At 34.4% G+C, this 20,472-nt stretch overlaps 1 protein-coding gene and 1 long non-coding RNA gene across 4 annotated transcripts in view; one reads left to right on the top strand and one right to left on the bottom strand.

Moving 5' to 3' along the window:
• Positions 1-3,798: 3,798 nt before the first annotated feature.
• LOC114151335 (uncharacterized) lies at positions 3,799-4,838 on the bottom strand. Its single transcript, XR_003596923.1, has 2 exons — positions 4,505-4,838; positions 3,799-4,376 (listed from the first exon to the last, which is right to left on the bottom strand). It is a non-coding gene; the product is annotated as an uncharacterized LOC114151335 (long non-coding RNA).
• Positions 4,839-7,528: 2,690 nt separating this feature from the next.
• Positions 7,529-20,472, top strand: part of cfh (complement factor H) — a 28,828-nt gene continuing 15,884 nt past the window's right edge. The window contains exons 1-17 of one of the 3 annotated variants that reach the window (XM_028027699.1): positions 7,529-7,688; positions 7,798-7,980; positions 8,083-8,188; positions 8,276-8,352; positions 9,463-9,645; positions 10,488-10,670; positions 10,799-10,993; positions 11,131-11,310; positions 12,019-12,183; positions 13,596-13,763; positions 14,063-14,239; positions 14,329-14,514; positions 15,665-15,835; positions 16,053-16,241; positions 16,654-16,839; positions 17,354-17,539; positions 18,210-18,293. In XM_028027699.1, coding sequence (XP_027883500.1) covers positions 7,619-7,688; positions 7,798-7,980; positions 8,083-8,188; positions 8,276-8,352; positions 9,463-9,645; positions 10,488-10,670; positions 10,799-10,993; positions 11,131-11,310; positions 12,019-12,183; positions 13,596-13,763; positions 14,063-14,239; positions 14,329-14,514; positions 15,665-15,835; positions 16,053-16,241; positions 16,654-16,839; positions 17,354-17,539; positions 18,210-18,293 — 2,689 coding nt within the window. In that variant the 5' untranslated portion in view covers positions 7,529-7,618. Of the gene's footprint in view, positions 7,689-7,797; positions 7,981-8,082; positions 8,189-8,275; positions 8,353-9,462; positions 9,646-10,487; positions 10,671-10,798; positions 10,994-11,130; positions 11,311-12,018; positions 12,184-13,595; positions 13,764-14,062; positions 14,240-14,328; positions 14,515-15,664; positions 15,836-16,052; positions 16,242-16,653; positions 16,840-17,353; positions 17,540-18,209; positions 18,673-20,472 lie in introns of those variants that run through there. The other 2 variants (XM_028027698.1, XM_028027700.1) reach the window with 2 other exon arrangements.

Below are 20,472 nucleotides of genomic sequence, written 5' to 3'. Positions count from 1 at the left end.
TTTTATTAATCAATAATCTTGTCCAGTTCTGTGGATGTCTGAGTTAAAAACATGGCGTTTTGGAGTTTTCTAACCTTATTCAGGCATTAAAGCACTCAACTGGGAACAATGCAATAGACTGATAACTATTTTTAATTCTATTTTTTATGAAAATAAAATATTCAGATTTAACCCTTCATTTAATTCAAGTGTGCTGAAGCAGTGATGCTTCCTAAAGTTGCAGGACTCGAGGACAGGAGGTGTAGACCACCGCCCTAAAGAATTGTAAGTTTAATTGTGATTAATGAATTGGTGGTTATAGGTGACTAGGGGTTTGAGGCAGAGGATTTTCAAAATTTCACAATTTTCCATTTAACAATTAGGCAGTAATTTGTGTTAGTTTAAGTATATAGAATAAATAAATACTCTGAATAATGTGCTCGTGCTGTAACAAAATGTTTCAGGATACTTCACCAGCCCTGACAACCATGTCATTCACTCCGTCCGTCCAGGAAATATCCGTTTGTCATTCATGTCTTGGAAGATATCCGGTCAAGGTTGTGCTGTCAGTCCGGCTCCTTTGTGACATCATCTCAGCTTGATATTTCCAAGCTCTACATCTGCAGGCTTGAATAGGATTAGTTCAGCAAATTAGTTGGTGAGTCTGAGCATTTTAAGCTCATGTAAATCAGTGCTAATCAAAATTTACAGCTATCTGTGCATTCTTTATCTTTAAATAACTGATACATGATGTCCAGCTCTCTGTGATGTATTGTTTTGTTTTATTTGTTGAAGCCTTTAAGTTCTTCACTTTTTGATTTTTTTTTTTGACAATTTGCAGAACAGAGAGACAAAGAGATGCATGCCTGAAAGTAACTGACAAGGGATTTTAGGTGTTCCCTTTAGTTTTAAGCTGCATGCCACTTCATAATGTCTGGACCTGACAAAACAGTGATTGTAAAGGAACTAAAAAAACATGAGAGCATGAGAGAAATTCTTATCACGTCAGTGACTCTTATGCAAGCGACTTTCAGCTACGATGGAAACTAATTTACAATGTGCAACAAAAAGTGAAACTCAAAGCTTTAGAAAACACAAAGTGATATATTTCTGCTCAATTTAGGAGCTGAAAGCTCCTAAAAACCCAAACACCTATTACTCAGAACATTCCAATATTATTCAACAAATATGTTTGATGCATAAATATTATATTATGACCTGCACAAGCAAGTGGACAAGCATGCATTGTCCACAAAAACACCAATTTCACTGGATGTTGGCGGAGTTGTGGAATTAAAGCATGCTAATGGAAGGTTGAGTGGAAGGAAAAAGTTCAACAGAAACGGTTGCACTAGAACAAAGGACAACCACAGCTTTGAAATGATTCTGAAGCTAATCCAAGACTTTTTGGGGAGACAAGGCTTAGACAGGTGTTGCATTTTCTGGTGTTAGGCTGTTCCTGGACAAATGCCTCTTACCTGGACTCTTACTTTATATACATAAAAGTACTTTATATATACTCAAGGTCTAGAAAAAGGGTGTAGTTATTTCAGGTCCTGAGTGAAGTTTCCACAGTGGATCAGATCTACTGTGTTTTATCAAGTCCAAAGTCAGTGTAGCCACCCTCAATTCAGTCACATCTTAGGCTTTTGTTGTAAAACACAATAATAACACCAAATTAACAGTAACACTACATTTTGTTGAAATGCATCTCTCTGTGTGTAATAAAGATACATATTACATTTTTAAAAATCTAATTATCGAACTAATTTAACCTTTTTGATAATATTTTTAATTTCGGATGCATTTGCATTGAGTAAAGACTGTCAGTGCAGTGATGGGCTCATGCATGTGCTTGTTGAAAGAAGCAGCTGAACTTTGCAGCAACCCCATGTTTCATCATTTTGATTCATTTATTATTCTTTTTGTGAAAAAAAAGCCTGATGGACTTAACTTTTTTTTTAAAAATTAAGAAAAAGCTGCAGGGAGAAAAAAAATGACATAGGCTAGTTAAACTATGTATTTTAACTCTGCTTCTTTTCTGCCTCTGCTGTAAGAAATAACAGGTTTGAAGAAAAGGAAGCGCTGGAACTAAATGAGTATAGATTCTCCAGAACGGCAGCCACAGCAAAGACTTATCTTATCTCGACTCGCTGTTATTTTCAAACTGTGCTTGAAAAGGAAAGGCGAATGAGTTTCTCACTTACCAAGACACACAGTTCAATAACCTGTGAAATTATTGTTACTGCTTACTGTATATCATTAGCATTAAGCTCGACTCCTTGGAGAGGACTGAGCTGCTTATTTACGAGGGGCTCAAATAATCATGTTCATCCTGTTAAATAAACAGACGAGGATTATCTTATCCCGACGTGCTAAATGCTTCAGCATCTTCAAACAGACTCAGGAAGAAATTGTGCTGATTAATACCACAGCGGTGTGTGCTGCAGACATATCTGCTCGTTCATTAATAAATAAAAAATGACTTATCATGTCTAAAAACCTAAAATGATTCCGTAAATAATTCATTTATTGTTTTAAGTAAGTTCTGTAAGATGAATGTTATACGTCTGCAAATCAGGAGCGTAATGCATATTTTAAATATACTGAATTAAAAACACGGACGTTTTCTCATCTTTGCTCGTAATAGTTCTATGCAGCTTTAATCTGATTTTTACATTTGCCAGTCTCAAGAAAAAAAAAGCTAAGATATACAAATAACGTAAGAAGGTGTATTGATTTTGCTGACAGAAAACAGCTGAATAGTTCTGCGTTTTCCTGCAGAATTGAAGGCCCAGGGAACAGAAGATGCTCTTCTAATACTTTTGTCACACATCATCCAAAACCAACAGGCAGAGGATAAAACTGTTACTTGGAATAATAAAATCTTCTTCTTTCCATCTGTAGTTTCTTTCTTGCATGCTTTTATATGATAATATGTGTAATATAAATGTAATAATTCATTCTTGCAATTATATGTTATCTCTTTTTTTCCAGCTTGTGCTTGGGGCTTCAGAAACCGAATGGATCTCTTCTGTCCTCTAGTGGAGAAATTAGAAACTGAACAGAGAAAAAGCGTTAGGTAACAATAATATGGTGACCCTTATGAATAAACAGTGGATCTTACTTTTACTGGAAAATTAAAACAAATCTGGAATACAGAGAGCGCAGTATTCCCAGAAATGTTATAATTTTCATTAATAATTCATCCTGTGCTGCAGGTGAATATTTTTAGCCAGGCTTTCAGTAAATGCATACATGTTGCACTGTCAGTTCCTGTGGGATTGAGTGTAAAGGGTACAGGAAGAAATCCATCCTCTGTTTCAACCTTTTTAAATAGACTGGCTCGTAAACATTGTTTTCAAATGATTTCTTTGACAAAACTTGTAAAAAAAAAACAACAAAAAAAATGCACTTTTGTGTTCCTCCATATTGCAATAATTTCATCTGTCTCACATTTTTAACAAATCTCCAGTAATAGTTGAAACAGTGAAAGTATAATATTGGACTGACATATTACAGAAACACTTTAGTGACGAAGTCGTTTACAGAGTACATTGATTCACACAATAAGTTTGCTTGACCTCAGCTGTAAATATTAGTTTTTGTTTCTTATTTACTGGGACAGACATAAAACTCTCTGAGTGAAAATTAATCTCACTCTTGAACCATCTTCTACTATTAGTTATGGAGATAACTATTATAGATTATTAAAGTATTTCACAATTATATTCACAAAACCAATCGGCACATGTAATGATATTTTGGATGTCTGTGTCCCAGAAATTATCTTTGTGATTAAGAAAAAGGAAAAATAAAGAAAGTCAATACATTTATTGATCTAAATGCACAGCAGATATAGGTACAAAACAGAATAATATATATACATATATATATTTGTCTTTAATTCTGTGATGTGGTGTAACATCTGTTAACCTCCTCAGGGTGTCGCTGTTCATCCAGTAAAACCAGTGAGTCTTGATGGAGTTAGTTTTTGAAATGTGTGCATAGCTTGTGGTGATGATGTAAAAAACAGTGAAAAACTATTTTTCTTTAACAGATTAAACAAGACATGAACTTCCAGCACTTTACAGACATACTCTATTAATTGCTTGTAGACATTTAAAGATAAAATGTCCACATAACTACAAATACATATGTGAGAAAAGAAGATTTGTAGTGTTCTACCTCGGATCCATCGTCTCTGGCCACCAATAAAACTGATGGAAAAGTGTTTTTACTCTGGTCTCAAATCAGTTTATGGTGTCATTTCTCTTTGGGAACTGAATTTGGACTTCAGCAGGTGTAGTTTTCACTCTTCCATCTCTGACGCTGCTGTTAGGGAATATCTCGACACGCAGTCCCTCTCAGACTGGCTGGTGGCATCTCTACTGGGACTGAATTTAAAACGTTTAAAATGTAATTAATTTTAAAAGTTTACATGATGAGCAAGAACAAAACTTACAGTAAACAAATCAATCCAGCTAAATCCACAGGTTAATTAGTCCTAAAAATGAGACATCACCTCTGTCACAATGTCTTTTCTGGTCTGTCAGTCCATCTTCTGCTGCCTTTTTGCTCAAACTCTCATCATACTCTTTTTATCTGAGTCCTCAGAGTTTGGTTCAGGAAACTTGCACAGAGTTGGTCACAACTCAACATAAACTAGCCAAAAAATTTGACTTCAATAAACAAAGCCTGGATTGCGTAAGACTGGCTGGAGGCAGAAATGTAACGAAAATATTCTGACCAAGAAAAGAACAGGAGCACAATTATTTGTAAAGCTTAAACAAGTCAAGTTATTTTAGATTAATGCAATTATGAAAGCCTTTTGTTCTAATCTTGTTCAGATTGTAGTAGGTGTGGATTTGTGTGCATCTGGCAACAAATTAAAACAAATATAACTTGTTTGTTTCAGCCTGTTTCAAACTCATGACTAATCTGTTCACAATGAGACGCATTTAACATTTTGTAAATATTTTCATGCTGAAATGTAAAACATTTGCTTGATACGAGTTTTGCAGTCTTTGCAGACCATTGTTAGGCAAGCATGACCCCACATTCCACTTTTTTTTTCTGCATTGTCAGCAGTAACTGAGGCAAGGCCGTTTGCAAAACACACGCCTATTTCCAGTCCACTGTCAAGGAAAACCACTAATTCAACTCAACTAATTAACAAAATATGTTGTGAATAAAAGACGAGACCAAACTATGTTACAGGCAAACGGATGTCAGAGGAAAATACATACTGTTTGCAAGTTAGTATTTTTTTCTCAGAAATGATTTCCTGGCTTGCAGAGCTCCTTGGGATTTCATATACGATGAGATGATCTGCAATTCTGAGCCATATCTGTTTTAGAAATTTGTTTTCGTGTGAGTAGTTTTTTAAGTAACAAGGTGTTGTTCCGTTTAGTTAAAAGAAGTTGTACAAATGACATCAAGTATTGAGAAAGATAGGTAAATTCTGCATTGCTCAACATGAACATTCGGTTTTATTTGTTTTTAAACTCAGGTCACACAGTCAATCTTCTGTTTGTTTGCAAACCTTTTTCTATGGCAGTTCTTACTTTCTCTAAAGCACAACTCAGGTGCATTTGAAACTATATTTTCAAGTCTGATGATATTGCTTTTAAATATATAAGAAAAACTTATTTTCGCCTAAATTAAATCTGATTTACTTTGAATGAAATCTATTGAACTAGTTTGGGAAATGCAGTGAGTTTTGTTTGCTTAATTGATTCCTGCAAATGATTACCAGAAAAGTAGAAAACAATACAAACAAAACTTTACAGGAATACATGTTTGTTTTTTTTACCCCAGATTTATTGATGAAAAAATGACCAAACCGGGACGTGCAGTTATGTACAGTAGGACTACTATTTAAATACTGTTGATTTGATATCACATTTGCTTAACCATTCCCAGGTTTTTAATCCAAACCTATTTTTGAAAATATATAGATTTGAAAAAAGATGAAACACCCTAAATATACTTATAATGTGAGGGAGTGACCAGTAGCTGCTTCTCCATTGAACATATAATTGCGCAATTTGACATTTTGAGAATAAATTAGCTTAAATTTTGTTTAATGGAAACATTTTTTGAAAAAAAAAATCTTTTTCATTAAAAAGTTTTGGCATTAGGATGAGGAGGTTGTTTTTTTTGGCCATATCAAATTTGGTTTATTTCACAAAACTGTAATGGATAAACCCTTTTGTCGCATCACACAAGTCACATTTTCAGCAACAGGATGTTATCACTGGTACAAACCATGAAGACGAATACTGCAGGAAGTAGTTGAGGATCAAGTCTGATGATATTGCTTTTAAATATATAAGAAAAACTTATTTTCGCCTAAATTAAATCTGATTTACTTTGAATGAAATCTATTGAACTAGTTTGGGAAATGCAGTGAGTTTTGTTTGCTTAATTGATTCCTGCAAATGATTACCAGAAAAGTAGAAAACAATACAAACAAAACTTTACAGGAATACATGTTTGTTTTTTTTACCCCAGATTTATTGATGAAAAAATGACCAAACCGGGACGTGCAGTTATGTACAGTAGGACTACTATTTAAATACTGTTGATTTGATATCACATTTGCTTAACCATTCCCAGGTTTTTAATCCAAACCTATTTTTGAAAATATATAGATTCTTTTTGAAGTTTGAGAGTCTATTCAATTGCCTATGTTTTCAAACTGCTTGTCAAAGATGAAACACCCTAAATATACTTATAATGTGAGGGAGTGACCAGTAGCTGCTTCTCCATTGAACATATAATTGCGCAATTTGACATTTTGAGAATAAATTAGCTTAAATTTTGTTTAATGGAAACATTTTTTGAAAAAAAAAATCTTTTTCATTAAAAAGTTTTGGCATTAGGATGAGGAGGTTGTTTTTTTGGCCATATCAAATTTGGTTTATTTCACAAAACTGTAATGGATAAACCCTTTTGTCGCATCACACAAGTCACATTTTCAGCAACAGGATGTTATCACTGGTACAAACCATAAAGACGAATACTGCAGGAAGTAGTTGAGGATCAAGTCTGATGATATTGCTTTTAAATATATAAGAAAAACTTATTTTCGCCTAAATTAAATCTGATTTACTTTGAATGAAATCTATTGAACTAGTTTGGGAAATGCAGTGAGTTTTGTTTGCTTAATTGATTCCTGCAAATGATTACCAGAAAAGTAGAAAACAATACAAACAAAACTTTACAGGAATACATGTTTGTTTTTTTTACCCCAGATTTATTGATGAAAAAATGACCAAACCGGGACGTGCAGTTATGTACAGTAGGACTACTATTTAAATACTGTTGATTTGATATCACATTTGCTTAACCATTCCCAGGTTTTTAATCCAAACCTATTTTTGAAAATATATAGATTCTTTTTTTCCCCTTTGTATATTCAGGAGCTGGTGCATGATTTAAGGGGCTGTTTTTGGTCACTTCCTTTTTTCCGCTATCTGTGATTTAGGGATTGGAGGCTGAACCCACTTGTGCAATCATTGAGCAATCTTCTTTTCTCTCTCCTTCTTGTGAAATCCACAGCCCCTTCTCTGTATAACAGTGTAGCTGTCTGTGGTGCCTTGCTCTGTTTGGTGCTTCAGAGTAGAAGGTTAAAATGCACATGATAACGAGAAGCTGCGTCCTACTGCTGTGGTCGCAATTAATGACTTCTGTAAAATGCCAAGGTAAGTCCTAGTAGTTCCGCTCATCCTTTTTAATTTTAAAGTATTTTGCATTTATCGTTTGATGATTTGTTATTGCTATAAACCCACTGAAATTGTTGCCGTCACACAGACTGTACACGTGAACAGTTTATTAACAGCCGTCACTTTGATCAAAATTTTGACATAAGTGGTTTGGATGCCACTTACGGCGGAGGAAAACAAGTCAGAGTTCCCTGCAATGTTGGGTATAGTGGCTTTTTCAAGATGATCTGTGTTGAGGGGACCTGGAAGTCTTCTAGCCCTAAATGTGAACGTAAGTTTAAAAAGTTTTCCATTCATTCTGCCATTTTTATCTTACTTTATTTTCCACCACAGAATATTTACACATGTTTTGTTCTTATCCCAATATTTTAAGCGAAATCCTGCGGACATCCCGGAGATGCACAATTTGCAGATTTCCGACTTGAGGTCGGAGATGATTATGTGTTTGGATCTCAAATTGTTTACGAGTGCAACCCAGGGTATGATAAGATAAAAAAAAAAGTTCCTTTCTCTTTGTGAGTTTTATTATGAGCATTCTTACTACTTTCATTAAAAACGCTTTACAGTTATCAGATGGTGAGTCGGTCAAGCCGCAGGCGCTGCTTGGCAGAAGGCTGGGATGGCAAGATTCCAGTGTGTGAAGGTATGAGTTGAATATGAAGTACATTTTTTCTGGATATGAATAAGGACGCCACTTTCATTTAGAAAAAAAAAGATTTCTCTGTCTGTAGTAAAGCAGTTTGAGAGTCTATTCAATTGCCTATGTTTTCAAACTGCTTGTCAAAGATGAAACACCCTAAATATACTTATAATGTGAGGGAGTGACCAGTAGCTGCTTCTCCATTGAACATATAATTGCGCAATTTGACATTTTGAGAATAAATTAGCTTAAATTTTGTTTAATGGAAACATTTTTTGAAAAAAAAAATCTTTTTCATTAAAAAGTTTTGGCATTAGGATGAGGAGGTTGTTTTTTTTGGCCATATCAAATTTGGTTTATTTCACAAAACTGTAATGGATAAACCCTTTTGTCGCATCACACAAGTCACATTTTCAGCAACAGGATGTTATCACTGGTACAAACCATGAAGACGAATACTGCAGGAAGTAGTTGAGGATCTTAGCGCAGCGTGTTTTTCGATGGCTTATCGTGTGAACAAACTTATTCACGTGATTTTAATTGCGTTCCTTTGCACACATTTCGAATAGAAACATAGCTACTGATCAGAACTAAACAAAATTAGGCAGCATTTAAAACCTTTAAATCAGAATGGAATACATTATTATTTACTGTACTTTTTGTTACACTGCAAAAGCCTTACCAACCATTTTTGATATGTTTTTAGTGCACTGTCAGATTATTTTACTTATAACAAGACATTTTTCCTGTAAGCAAAATAACCTGCCTGTGGCAGTACTTTTTCATCAATGTTATGGAATTATTGACTTAAAACAAGCTCCTATGTATCTTCCTAAAAAGTTACTTGCAAGTTAGTTTTGTCTTATTTTGATTATTTAGTAAGATTTTGTGTTTTTGCAGTGTAGAGTCTCACAAAGGAATGGTTTGCCTGATCTCTGATGCAATTGATGCATGAATTATAAGATTGCATTGTAATATTTTGTTTTTTTATGTAATGCTATTCAAATGAATTTTGGCATTTCTATAGCTTTTCTTTTTATTTTATGTATTTATTTTGGATTGCTATATGTATTAAGCTTTCCTTGTCTTGTGTTTCAATTTTTGTCATTCCAGCCACGAAATGTCCAGTCGTTCATGCAGACAATAACGTACAGGTTTTAGGGGGTGCAGAAGAAGCCACCTCTGGCAATGTTGTTCGGTTTAGCTGCAAGTCAAGTGCTGAAATCTTGTATGGGTCACAAGAGATTTATTGCAAGGATGATGGAGAGTGGAGTGGCCAGCCTCCAAAATGCAAAGGTATAACAAGATGTCAAAACTAAATATTACCAAATATGTTAAAAACTTTCTTTTGAATATAGCGTTATTCAAGATTTGTTTTAACCTAGCAGCGTAAGTTTATAACAGATAAAAGCAAAATTCAAGACTTAAATAATATATTTTATTACTTTGAAATATATTTGATACCGTTTATTAAATGAAGGGATTATTTTTCCAGGCAAAACATGTAATTTTGTAGTACAATCAACAAACTGTTGCCTTCAATTGTTATAAAAAAGTTGTATGTACCAATCAAAACTTAAAAGAAATGTAATTTCACAATTTGATGCCTTGAAATTGGCCCCCTTGTCTTTAAGAACCTTCTAATCTTTCCGACATTCGCTTTCAGCACTTCATCACAACAATCTTAGCCTTAATTGCTTTTACAGCCGTTCTTAGGAGCGTTCGATTGAGAGGTAGTTCATATTTTGTGCTCAGCAGACTCACAATTCTACTGGGTGTTTGTCAATTGCTGCTGCCGCTAGTCTGGAGGAGCTGAGTGGGGAAGAAGCGAGGGACAGGTGGTCTGTTAAGTGAAAGCTGGAGTGTAAGCGCCCTGGAATGGCTGCCATGGCAGATTCAAGGATTTCTTATTCTTTTTATTAAAAGAATAAAAGCAACACCTTGTGTATGTTTTGTTGACTGAATTACAACATAATACAATACTCAAAAAAGTTGATTTTATATAGCACCTCCCTACATACCTTCTTAATATGTTTTAAAAATAAGCCAATCAAATCTCAAACTGATTGAAAGGCATAATTATCAGTCTACCTTTCCATTAGAATTGCACTAATAACACTTGTGCTTGATATCAACAGCAATAAGATGTTCCGTCCCTCAGATTGAACATGGCCGTGTGCTTGGTGCCGCTCAGGAGTACAAAGAACAAGAAATCTTAGATTTTAGATGTGATCATTCTTATAAACGGGCTGATGAGAGAACTCCAAGATGCACAAAATTTGCAGGAAAAGCAGACTGGAGTCCCACACCTGCATGTAAAGGTGAGTATGATTACAGTAACAACAACAAATGACTTGATTGAACAGAGGAGTAAAGTCTGAGGTACACATATGAAGTGCATCCCTTTCTAACAAACTGACAAATAATAATATATGTTCAATGATTCCAGTAATTAAATGTGAACTGAATCTGGCATCAATCCCTGGGACAACCCACGACCCTCCATACAAAAACATGTTTTTACCTGGAGAAATAGTGAGAGTCACATGTGGGGAGAATCACTGGATTCTGGACACGCAAACAACGGTGGCTGATGTTACATGTGGAATCAATGGAGACTGGAATACGGATCCGATATGCCAAGGTATTAAAAGCCCAAATGTCATCAATTGATTATTCAGTTAAAAAAGTATTTGTGCTAATGTTTCATTAGTCCTATGTATGATTTGTACTGCTGATTTCGACTTTTTGAACAGAAAATGTATTTTTTTCCCACTCCAGAGGTTACATGCCCTCGATACATACAAGAAGCACATTTGTATCGTTTAGTTAACGCTTGGGGCAAAAACAAATTAGGTGACAGAGTACGGTATGAATGTGACTACAACTACGATCCTGCAAGTTCAGACAGAACAGCGACGTGTACCAGAGACGGATGGACACCGAAACCACTTTGTCGTGGTACTGTTCACTTTAAATGGTCTTTTGTTGTTTTACTGTAAAACTATATTTTCATTTTATTTATCTGGCCACTTTACATGAAATACTTCATAATCTTGAAAAAAAATTGTAAATTATCCTCTTTACTTTTAAAAAGAAGGTGGTTTATCCACTTCCATTAAAGAGAGAAGTCCTTCTGTGGATCATTTTGTGACAGGGTTATCTGGAAGGTCGAGTCAAATCTCAAAAAACAAACAACCTGAACAAAAAGCAACTTGGCATCTTTTCTTCTTGCTTAGAGTAAAGAAATTAAGCATAAAACACCAACATTAGAGGTTACCCTTTTTAAACTCAACGTCTTTGCCAAGTAGAAGCAATAAATTTATATTTATTATGATATGGAATAAAAAAATAGATATTGAAAAAAACTTTAGGACTCGGACTCATACACTATTGAATAAACACTTGTTGATGTTCTATATACCCCAAATTATTTAGAAAAATATTTTGATCAAATCAATAGTTAAAAGTAGCAATGCAAAAATCTCAAACAAGGAGGAAAAAAAGCTGAAAAATAAACCTTATCAATGAATAACTGCAACAATTTCAAATGCTCCTCAAGCAAAATTTCTATTCACATTTTTTGCATTTAGATTCTTCCTTATTATCTTTTTGTTAGCAAATATCATGCTGTTTAAACTCCATGTTTAATGTTATTTTCTTTGTCAGGGAGACAGTGTAAAAACCCTAACATTGAAAACTCCATAATTACCAGCAGTAGAGAAACTTACTCCAACAATCACCGACTCACATACCAATGTTTGAGAGGGAATCAGGAATCTGTTACCATCACCTGTAATCGAGGAGTCTGGGAAGGGATAAAGCAATGTCCAGGTAAGAACATCTGTGAGTAATCTAATTGTGATTTGCGAACTATTGTGAGAATCTTGTCATGGTTTGAAAGGCACTTAAAGGAAATATTGACCCTCTGCAACAACTCCACTTACTCAATTTGAAGTGTCATGATGTACATCGGAAGTGACGATCAGGAGTATTGAACGGAGCACTTGAGTTGTCTTCCCAACATGAATAAACTGGCAAGTTGCTTTTGCCAGTTTATTCATTTTTTCGAGCTAAGTTGTCTGTGAACGTAACACACCTGTTTGGGGCTCATAGACGGCGGTATTTACAGAAGCTTGAAACAGCTAGCTTACAAACCAACCGACCCTCTCCTGACGTGTTGATCAAATTTACCTACTTTGCCTGAATTTTGCATGATTTATGTCACTATGTTTAACACCCTTAAACCGGAGCAGCCATAAAAACGTAAAAAAGACGAGATGCTAACCAGTTTTTTCCGTACATGCTAGGCTACATGATGGGGGGATTGTTTCCATGGTTACTAACGGTTAAACGCATACCTTCGCCATAATGAAATATCTGATACTGCATTATCAAATCATACTTACTTATAAAGTATATGAACGTTAATCTTTTTACCTTGTAGAAAAGTGCAAATCCGCGCTTACACCGAGGGCTGACAGTCATTATGATTGACAGCTGCTATCCATCACCCCGCATCTTTCCTCGTTATAAAATTAAATGACAAGTTTGGTTTTCACCATTGTCTGTTTGTGCACCCTGTGACAATTTTTACTACAAAATCAATCGAATAAAAGCAATATAAGGCCACCTCATGTACGATTTTAACAGGCTTTACAGGAGCATAGTAGCTGTTTTGACATCCATGGCGGAGCTGGGCCGAGCTCGAAGAGTGACGTCACGTGCAAAGGGTCAAAATCATTTGAATTTGAAGAAAGTTTTTTAAAAAAACCTAATTTTTATTTATTTATTTCAAACATGATGGTTGTGTAAAATAACACACTTAAACAAGGAATGCAAATGACATATTTTTTTGTACCACAATAATCTTAACATGCTCAAAAAGGAGTAGGAAGAAGTAAGAAATGTTTAAAATACTTTTTCATTAGTCCAGCATTTATTAAACATCATTTTAATTTATGTCATCAAAACAGTTCATTTAAATATCTGGTTACAGCAGCACAGACTTAATTCAAGTATCCTTCCATGATGATTTGGGGATATTTAAGTCGTTAATAGACAAATTAGCTTGACTTGAACACGAAGAAGCTATGAATAAACTGGTAAAACCAACTTGGGAAAAGAGGAACTGAGAGATATTGACATTTTTAAAATCAGGCCTCGAAGATGGATACATATTAGTTGCATTTATCTTTTGACCCCTGCAACTGGAACATGACTTTTTTTTTCTGAATCATTAACAGATGTGGCACTTTGCCAGAAACCTGAAATTCCAAATGGATTTGCAGTTGAACCCAGTACAGGCACAATTTACTACGCCTGTAATGAACATTTCAAACTTCCTACCAAAAGCTGGTGGGGTCATGCCAAATGTGAAGGCGGTGTGTTTGGCCAACTTCATCCATGTATAGGTAATTAAACTCTATTTTCTCTAAGACAAAATTTTACTCTTATGAATTTAACTAAATGCAATGCTTCCAATTAGCTAAACTTCAGACTCTACCTAGTTTGTGTAATTTTTGGTCATTATAAATTAGTCACAATTTTTGGACATGTAATGTTTTATTTTCAATTATTCTATAAAGTAAATTAGCTGAAAACATGTTTTCCTATTATTTTACAATAAATAAGTAACAATATTACTTATTGTTACTTATTTACAGTAACAATGCATTATTGACATGTATGCTTTGTCAATGCTGTTTTAAAGCAAAGACATTGTGTGGAGAGGCTCCTGCAATTTCCAATGGAAAAGTGACAGTGACAGTTTCAAGGACACGTGCTACGATTGAATGCAATAAAGGATACACTGGAGAGATTGCTGAACTAACTTGTGTAAATGGAAGATGGAATTATCATGAGTTTACACCAAGAACGATCTGCCGTGGTGAGACATCCAGATCATTTTTAAATACTCAGATGATTAAATTTTACAAAGATTTTAATAATAATTTTACATATTTTTATGTCTTGCAGCAACTGCTGAACACTGTGGCCCACCACCCAAAGTTGAGAATGCAATTGTCACCATTTTATACCAGAAGGAATACTTGGATGGCTCCTCTGTGACTTATCAGTGCCGTGACAAGTATATGATGGAGGAACAAGCCACCATTACATGCAGAGCTGGGAAATGGGAAACAAGAAACATCACATGTGTCCGTATGTGCATTTCATTCAAAGTGTTCTCAAAATATTATTAATGGCATTGTTTTAGGACTGAGTTACGATTTCCTTCCTTTCTACGTCTCTTTGATACTTGTAAGCAAACCATTTCATTCCCGCCATCTTTAATTATTGCGTACATACCAAGTATTTGCATTATTTCTGCAGATAAAATCTAAGAACCATGAAACTTGTAGAAAATTTTACTAAGCCATAGTTTAGTAAAATGACACCAAAATATATGACAGATTATGATCTGATTGGACCAAAAGAAGTCTGACTGGATTCCTGCCATTAATTATTAATCATGAAACCTCTATTTTCATTAAACCTCTATTTTTGGCAATTGTAAAATGTGCAAATTACTTTAAGTTTGTGGTTTATCAACCATATAAAAAAAAACATTTCAATGGTTGGCATGAACTGAAGCACACTCCATATAAAACAGGCTTCATCTGTTTGGATGGCACCATCCAGATGTGGCAAACTACCAAAAGGTATGAAACGGCAAAGAGGCTGAATGAAAATAAAAAATATATTATTTTTTTTAAAAGCCCATTTTAAAAATGTACCTTAGAATGGTTCAGTTTATTTTGAAACCTAAAATGCAAACTCAGCTGTTATCTGGCTGAGTGTTTTTCTTCTTAGCAGAAAAGGCTAAATTATGCCCTCCTTTACCCAATTCAAACCCAATTCACTCACTGAAACAAATTATGTTGTATTTAATTGAGATGATTTTAAACTTACATTGAATGGAAAAATTACATCAGACAAATAAACATCTTAATACAGAAATGAGGGTATTTCTAATACCTTCTTAAAGATTATTTTGAAAAAGTTTATTTAATCTGTAAAACGAGCTTCATCAGAATGCATATTCTAGTTCACTGAATATCACTTTATACATTTCTTTCCCTCAAATAACATAAAAAAATATGAAGTTTTCATAAAAAGGTCCAGCAAGAACTGCAGTGTGAAGAATGAGTAAAAACAAATGAGAAATTGGAGTAATAACATGATTTACAAGTAAGAACAGGGGTCGGTAAGCAAACCAAAATAAGACTTCCAAGTGATTTAGAGGAGTGGCCGTCCTTTGAAATAACCTCTGTGATGCAAATTCTCACAAAACTGTCTTAATGTGTTCCAGCTTTTTGTGAGCAGTTCAGTGACCCCCGACTGACAGTGAGAGCAGACATGATTAATGAAAGATACTTGGCAGGAGATGTGGTCCAATATGCGTGCACTGCGCCTGGTGCCAATGCAGAAGGCAACGCAACATGTGAGAATGGCAAGTGGACAACATCTGAAAAATGTCCAGGTAAGAGGAAATGATGCTAAAAATAGAATTTAGTTTTTTATTTTTACATCGCTTCAAGAAAATGACAGATGCACTTGAAGCACAGATGCTTCAAGAAAATGACAGGTAGTTTGACAGATGCACTTTTTATTGCTTATGAACTAAAAGGTTTAATAAAATTTAAACAGAATTTTTAGTTAAAACTTGTGTTTCATCTGATCTGCTCTGGTTTTCTCAGGCATTCCTTGTGAAGTTTACCCATTGGGTGACGGACTGAGACGTTTTAGAAGTGCATCCCGAAATAATCTAGTGAATCCTGGAGATAAATTAAGTTTTTTTTGTGAAGATGAGTATGATATGGAGGGTCCTGATGAAGTTCAGTGCTTAGACACGGGGAAGTGGGATGCCCCGTTTCCAACCTGCTCTGGTGTGTTCACTTCCTATTGGGTGCAGCTTGCAAACACAGAACCAATCCACTTATAGAATGCTTTTAACATCAATTAATTTTAAAAATAGTTTTTAAACTTTTATTGACTTCATATTATGTTTCAAATTAATCCACAATGCCACAACAAAATAATTCCATTTGCATGCATTGTTGTAAAGCAACATTTACATTTGTGATAGTTAAAATCTTTGATCAACAACACTTTTGACCCATATTTGACAATCTCACTCATTCTTGTCATTTTCATAAAAGTGATATGTAATGTAAATGATGAATTTAAATTAACAACTTTATAATTACTGGTTTAAAAAAAATACTGTTAAAATTAGTGTTTAGTTTCACTGAGTTATAACATACTTCATTGATGTTGTAAACTTCTGTTCTTTGGCAGAGAAATGCAGAATACCAGACATACCCAGTACTGTTCGCATCACTTCATCTGTACAAGGCAATGCTATAAGTAAAGGAGATACATTGTCATTTGACTGTCGTCAACAAGACCACATCATGCAAGGGAGTTCAACAAGTAGCTGTTTGGGAAACGGAAAGTGGAGCACTCCACCGCCTGAGTGCACAAGTAAATCACTTCTTGTCTTACTCTTTTCTTGAACATTTATTTCACCTAACTATATCTATTCAAGGTGTCACTGTGATGCCTGTAGTTAAAATATCATATTTAACTAAGTGACACTCTGGTCATTTGTGCTTAACTGTTGGACATTAGTATGTTTGGCAAAGGGAAGCTACAATTTGAGGTTTTTCACAGCATATTGGTAGTGACAGTACAGATTTTTGCTTTCTGACCGATAATTCCCTACGCGCAGCAACTTTAAAACTCTGGGTAAAGAAATAATTATGTATAAACAATAATATAATGTAATAAAAAGGAAACAAATTGTCACTCTTTGTACTCCTTGTAGATGGAGATAAGAGAAATCTAATCACGGTAGTGTTCTAGCTTAAATCCCAGGGGCAGCAATTCATTTTTTTATGTTAGGATACAAACAACAAGTAATATATTTCATAAATGATATAAGTTTAATAAAGCACAATCTCAAACTACTTTTTTCTCATTGTTCACATTCTTTCAGATGCTGCACATTGTTCAGCACCACCAACTCTTGAAAATGGAGATACCAAATTATTCATCAGATCAGATGCAGTTCATCAAATTGGTGACAGAGTTGAATATATCTGTCAGAATAAGTACATTATGGATGGTGACCCATTCAAAACCTGCGACAAAGGTGTATGGAAAGGAAACATGAGATGCCTGAGTAAGTTAAATTTGAACATTTCATTTTGCATTCTGTGATATTTCTGCTATTTCTTCTTTACTTAAAAACCTCTGCTGCTTATGATTCTTCCAGCTGCGATCAAGAATAATAAAATGTGCAATTGCATAATATCAAAGCAAATAACTATCTTTTTACAAGATCCTTTTGACATTGTTTAAAACAATAAAAATAAAGGTTAACATTCTTGAGTAATCTGTACATTTAAAGTATCTAGAAAATGTACAATTAAATATCTTATTTTCTGTCGCAGAATTTTCAAAAAAATTCTGCGACAGACTGGCGACCTGTCCAGGGTGAACCCCGCCTCTCGCCCGGAACGTAGCTGGAGATGGGCACCAGCAACCCTCCCAACCCCATTAGGGACAAGGGTGAACAGAAAATGGATGGATGGATGGATTTTCAAAATTATGATAAAAAGTGTTTCATAGGAATGAGAACAAACTCTACTTGAGAACAGTAAAAGATAAAAAATAATTACTAAACTAAAAACACAATCATTTTTGATTGACTAGTATCCAATGAGAATATCATTCTACAACCTCAAAATGTCTGTAAATATTAAAAAGTAAATATATTAATATTTGCAAGTATTTATTGTTTTAGTTTATAGAACAAAATTAATTCTATTTTACAATTTTTTGTTTTTCAGAACCCTGCACTGTGAACGAGGAATCATTGAGTGAACATGGTATTTACTTTAAAGTTGGTGATGCAACTAAGATGTATGCACCACATCTGGATCATCTCACATTTCTTTGTGTGAGTGGTAAAAGACGTGTTGGCTCTGTGCCGATGCGTGTTCAGTGTAATGACGGTCAGATGACCCTGCCTACCTGCGAATAAAAGTTTTCAGTGAGCTAAATATAGACATGTAATCACAAAAATATGTAAACCACTATGGAACGTCAGAATCCTGAAAAATAAACAAATAAATACTACATTGTAAAACAAGAAACTGCATTAATAAATAATGGATAAAAATATGACAATGAAATTGTGAAATAACTTAAAGAATATTAAATTCTATGCTCATTATTGTGAAATATTATTCATTCTTCTTTTAATATGTGCTTATTCAAATAAAACATTTCACTGTGATTTTTACCCCAATAGATGCTATTGCTGTTGTGTCATTTTTTTTTTATTTCCTGTGGTTTTGTTGTGGCCAGTCACATTTATAAAACATTTTTTACATCAGTGATGATTTATTATTACTATGTCCTTGACTTTTTATTAGAAGGGAATTATTGTGGGTTTCAGCTGCTTAGAGTCGAAGGCTACATTCACACTGCAGCCCGAAGTGACCCAATTTTTTGTCAAATGGGATTTTTTTTGGTGTGGTCACGACTTGTATGTGTTCTGTAGCAGTGTTGTATAAAGTACTGAAATCTCAGAGTCAAGTAAAAGTATAGGTACCTCTCCAAAATATGACTTTGGTAAAAGTCGAAGTCACTGACTGAAATGTTACTTGAGTTAAAGTCTTAAAGTATCTGAAACTTCTTGTACTTAAGTATGGAAATTACTGTAAAAATGGATGTACTCAAGTAATGTAATGAAAAGTACAAGTAAAAAGTAAAACAAAGCAAATGCAGTTTGAATGACATTTTTTATATTTTGGTAAACTTGTCAAATACACTTAAAATAATGTACACAACCAAGTGCAGGCAAAATTAAACCTGCTAATAGATATACCTGCAGGCATCATTTAGTTAAGAAAATTAGGTGCTTTACCTATAGCACAAGGTTAACTTAACCTGCTTTACAACTGAACCAGCTTCTTAGTAAACCCTCCAGGACAGAAAATACAAAGTTTTTGTAAGCCTTAAGTTTTCCCTTCAAGTAAGGTCAGTGCTGAAAATGAGAAAAATAAATAGTACAGAAAATGCGGCCAACATGAAGAAAAAGAGCTGTTACGATTACTCTACTTCGCAAATCAGTGAATCAGTCAATGCTACAGTCAGTAGGTGGTGCACACAACTGGTCATTATGCAAAAGAAAAAAAGAATTGGGAGGGAAATGCAGCTTATTGGCATCTGTAAACCTGGTTTTGAACTTGCATGCCTTTCCTATATTCGTTAAATTTAGTCTAAATTGCTATCGCTATGGCTTCTGTCCCCCCTTGAACAGAGGAGTCTAGGTAGCCTGCTACAGTCAACATTAAGCCTAAGCTAAATACACCACGTGTGGAACTGAAACAATGCCAAACAAAGTTAATTTATGGTCAACGTTTCACAATACAGTAGTGTCTAGTGACCAAGCTATAGTTACTGAAACAGGAGGATTATAACCATTTCATAAGAAGTTACCTCGATGTGTTTCTTCAAGTTGGACGGGGAGTTTTTGTAAGATAGAATTTCCATGTGACTGCTACTGATTGCGAGACTTGCTTTGTGTTTAATGGGAGAAGCGAAACAGGTGTATCCTAATTAAAAGTAAAGAAATCAAGAAATGGCAAAAAATGTGGAATGAAGATAAGAAAGGAAGAAGATTATATGAAGTACAAAAGTCAGTTCAAATTCGAAGCATTAATGAAAGAAACAGAAGAGAAGAAATAATAATTAGTAGATTAAGAGTAGGTCATACCTACTTAAATGACATGCTTTATACAATAGGGAGGAAAAATAATGATAACTGTGAGAGATGTGGAGTGAAAGAAAATGTAGAACACATATTGATGAACTGTAAGTCAAATGAACTCGAAAGGGAAGAATTAAAGAGAATAGTTCGAAACATAGGGCATGAATGGAATCTTAAAGGTATATTAGGAAATGAAGGAAACATAACAGATATTCACAAATTGAGGAAAGCATTGTTTATTTATCTTAAGAATATAAAATTAAAAAATAGAATTTAATAGATATGAAGTAATGCTTCTATACACTCATGTACAGTAGGTGGCGGTATGCACCTTA

The sequence above is a fragment of the Xiphophorus couchianus genome, chromosome 9 (assembly GCF_001444195.1).
Source record: "Xiphophorus couchianus chromosome 9, X_couchianus-1.0, whole genome shotgun sequence".
NCBI lineage: Eukaryota > Metazoa > Chordata > Actinopteri > Cyprinodontiformes > Poeciliidae > Xiphophorus > Xiphophorus couchianus.
Note: the sequence above shows the minus strand (reverse complement) of the source record. Positions and strands in the feature narration are given on the sequence as shown.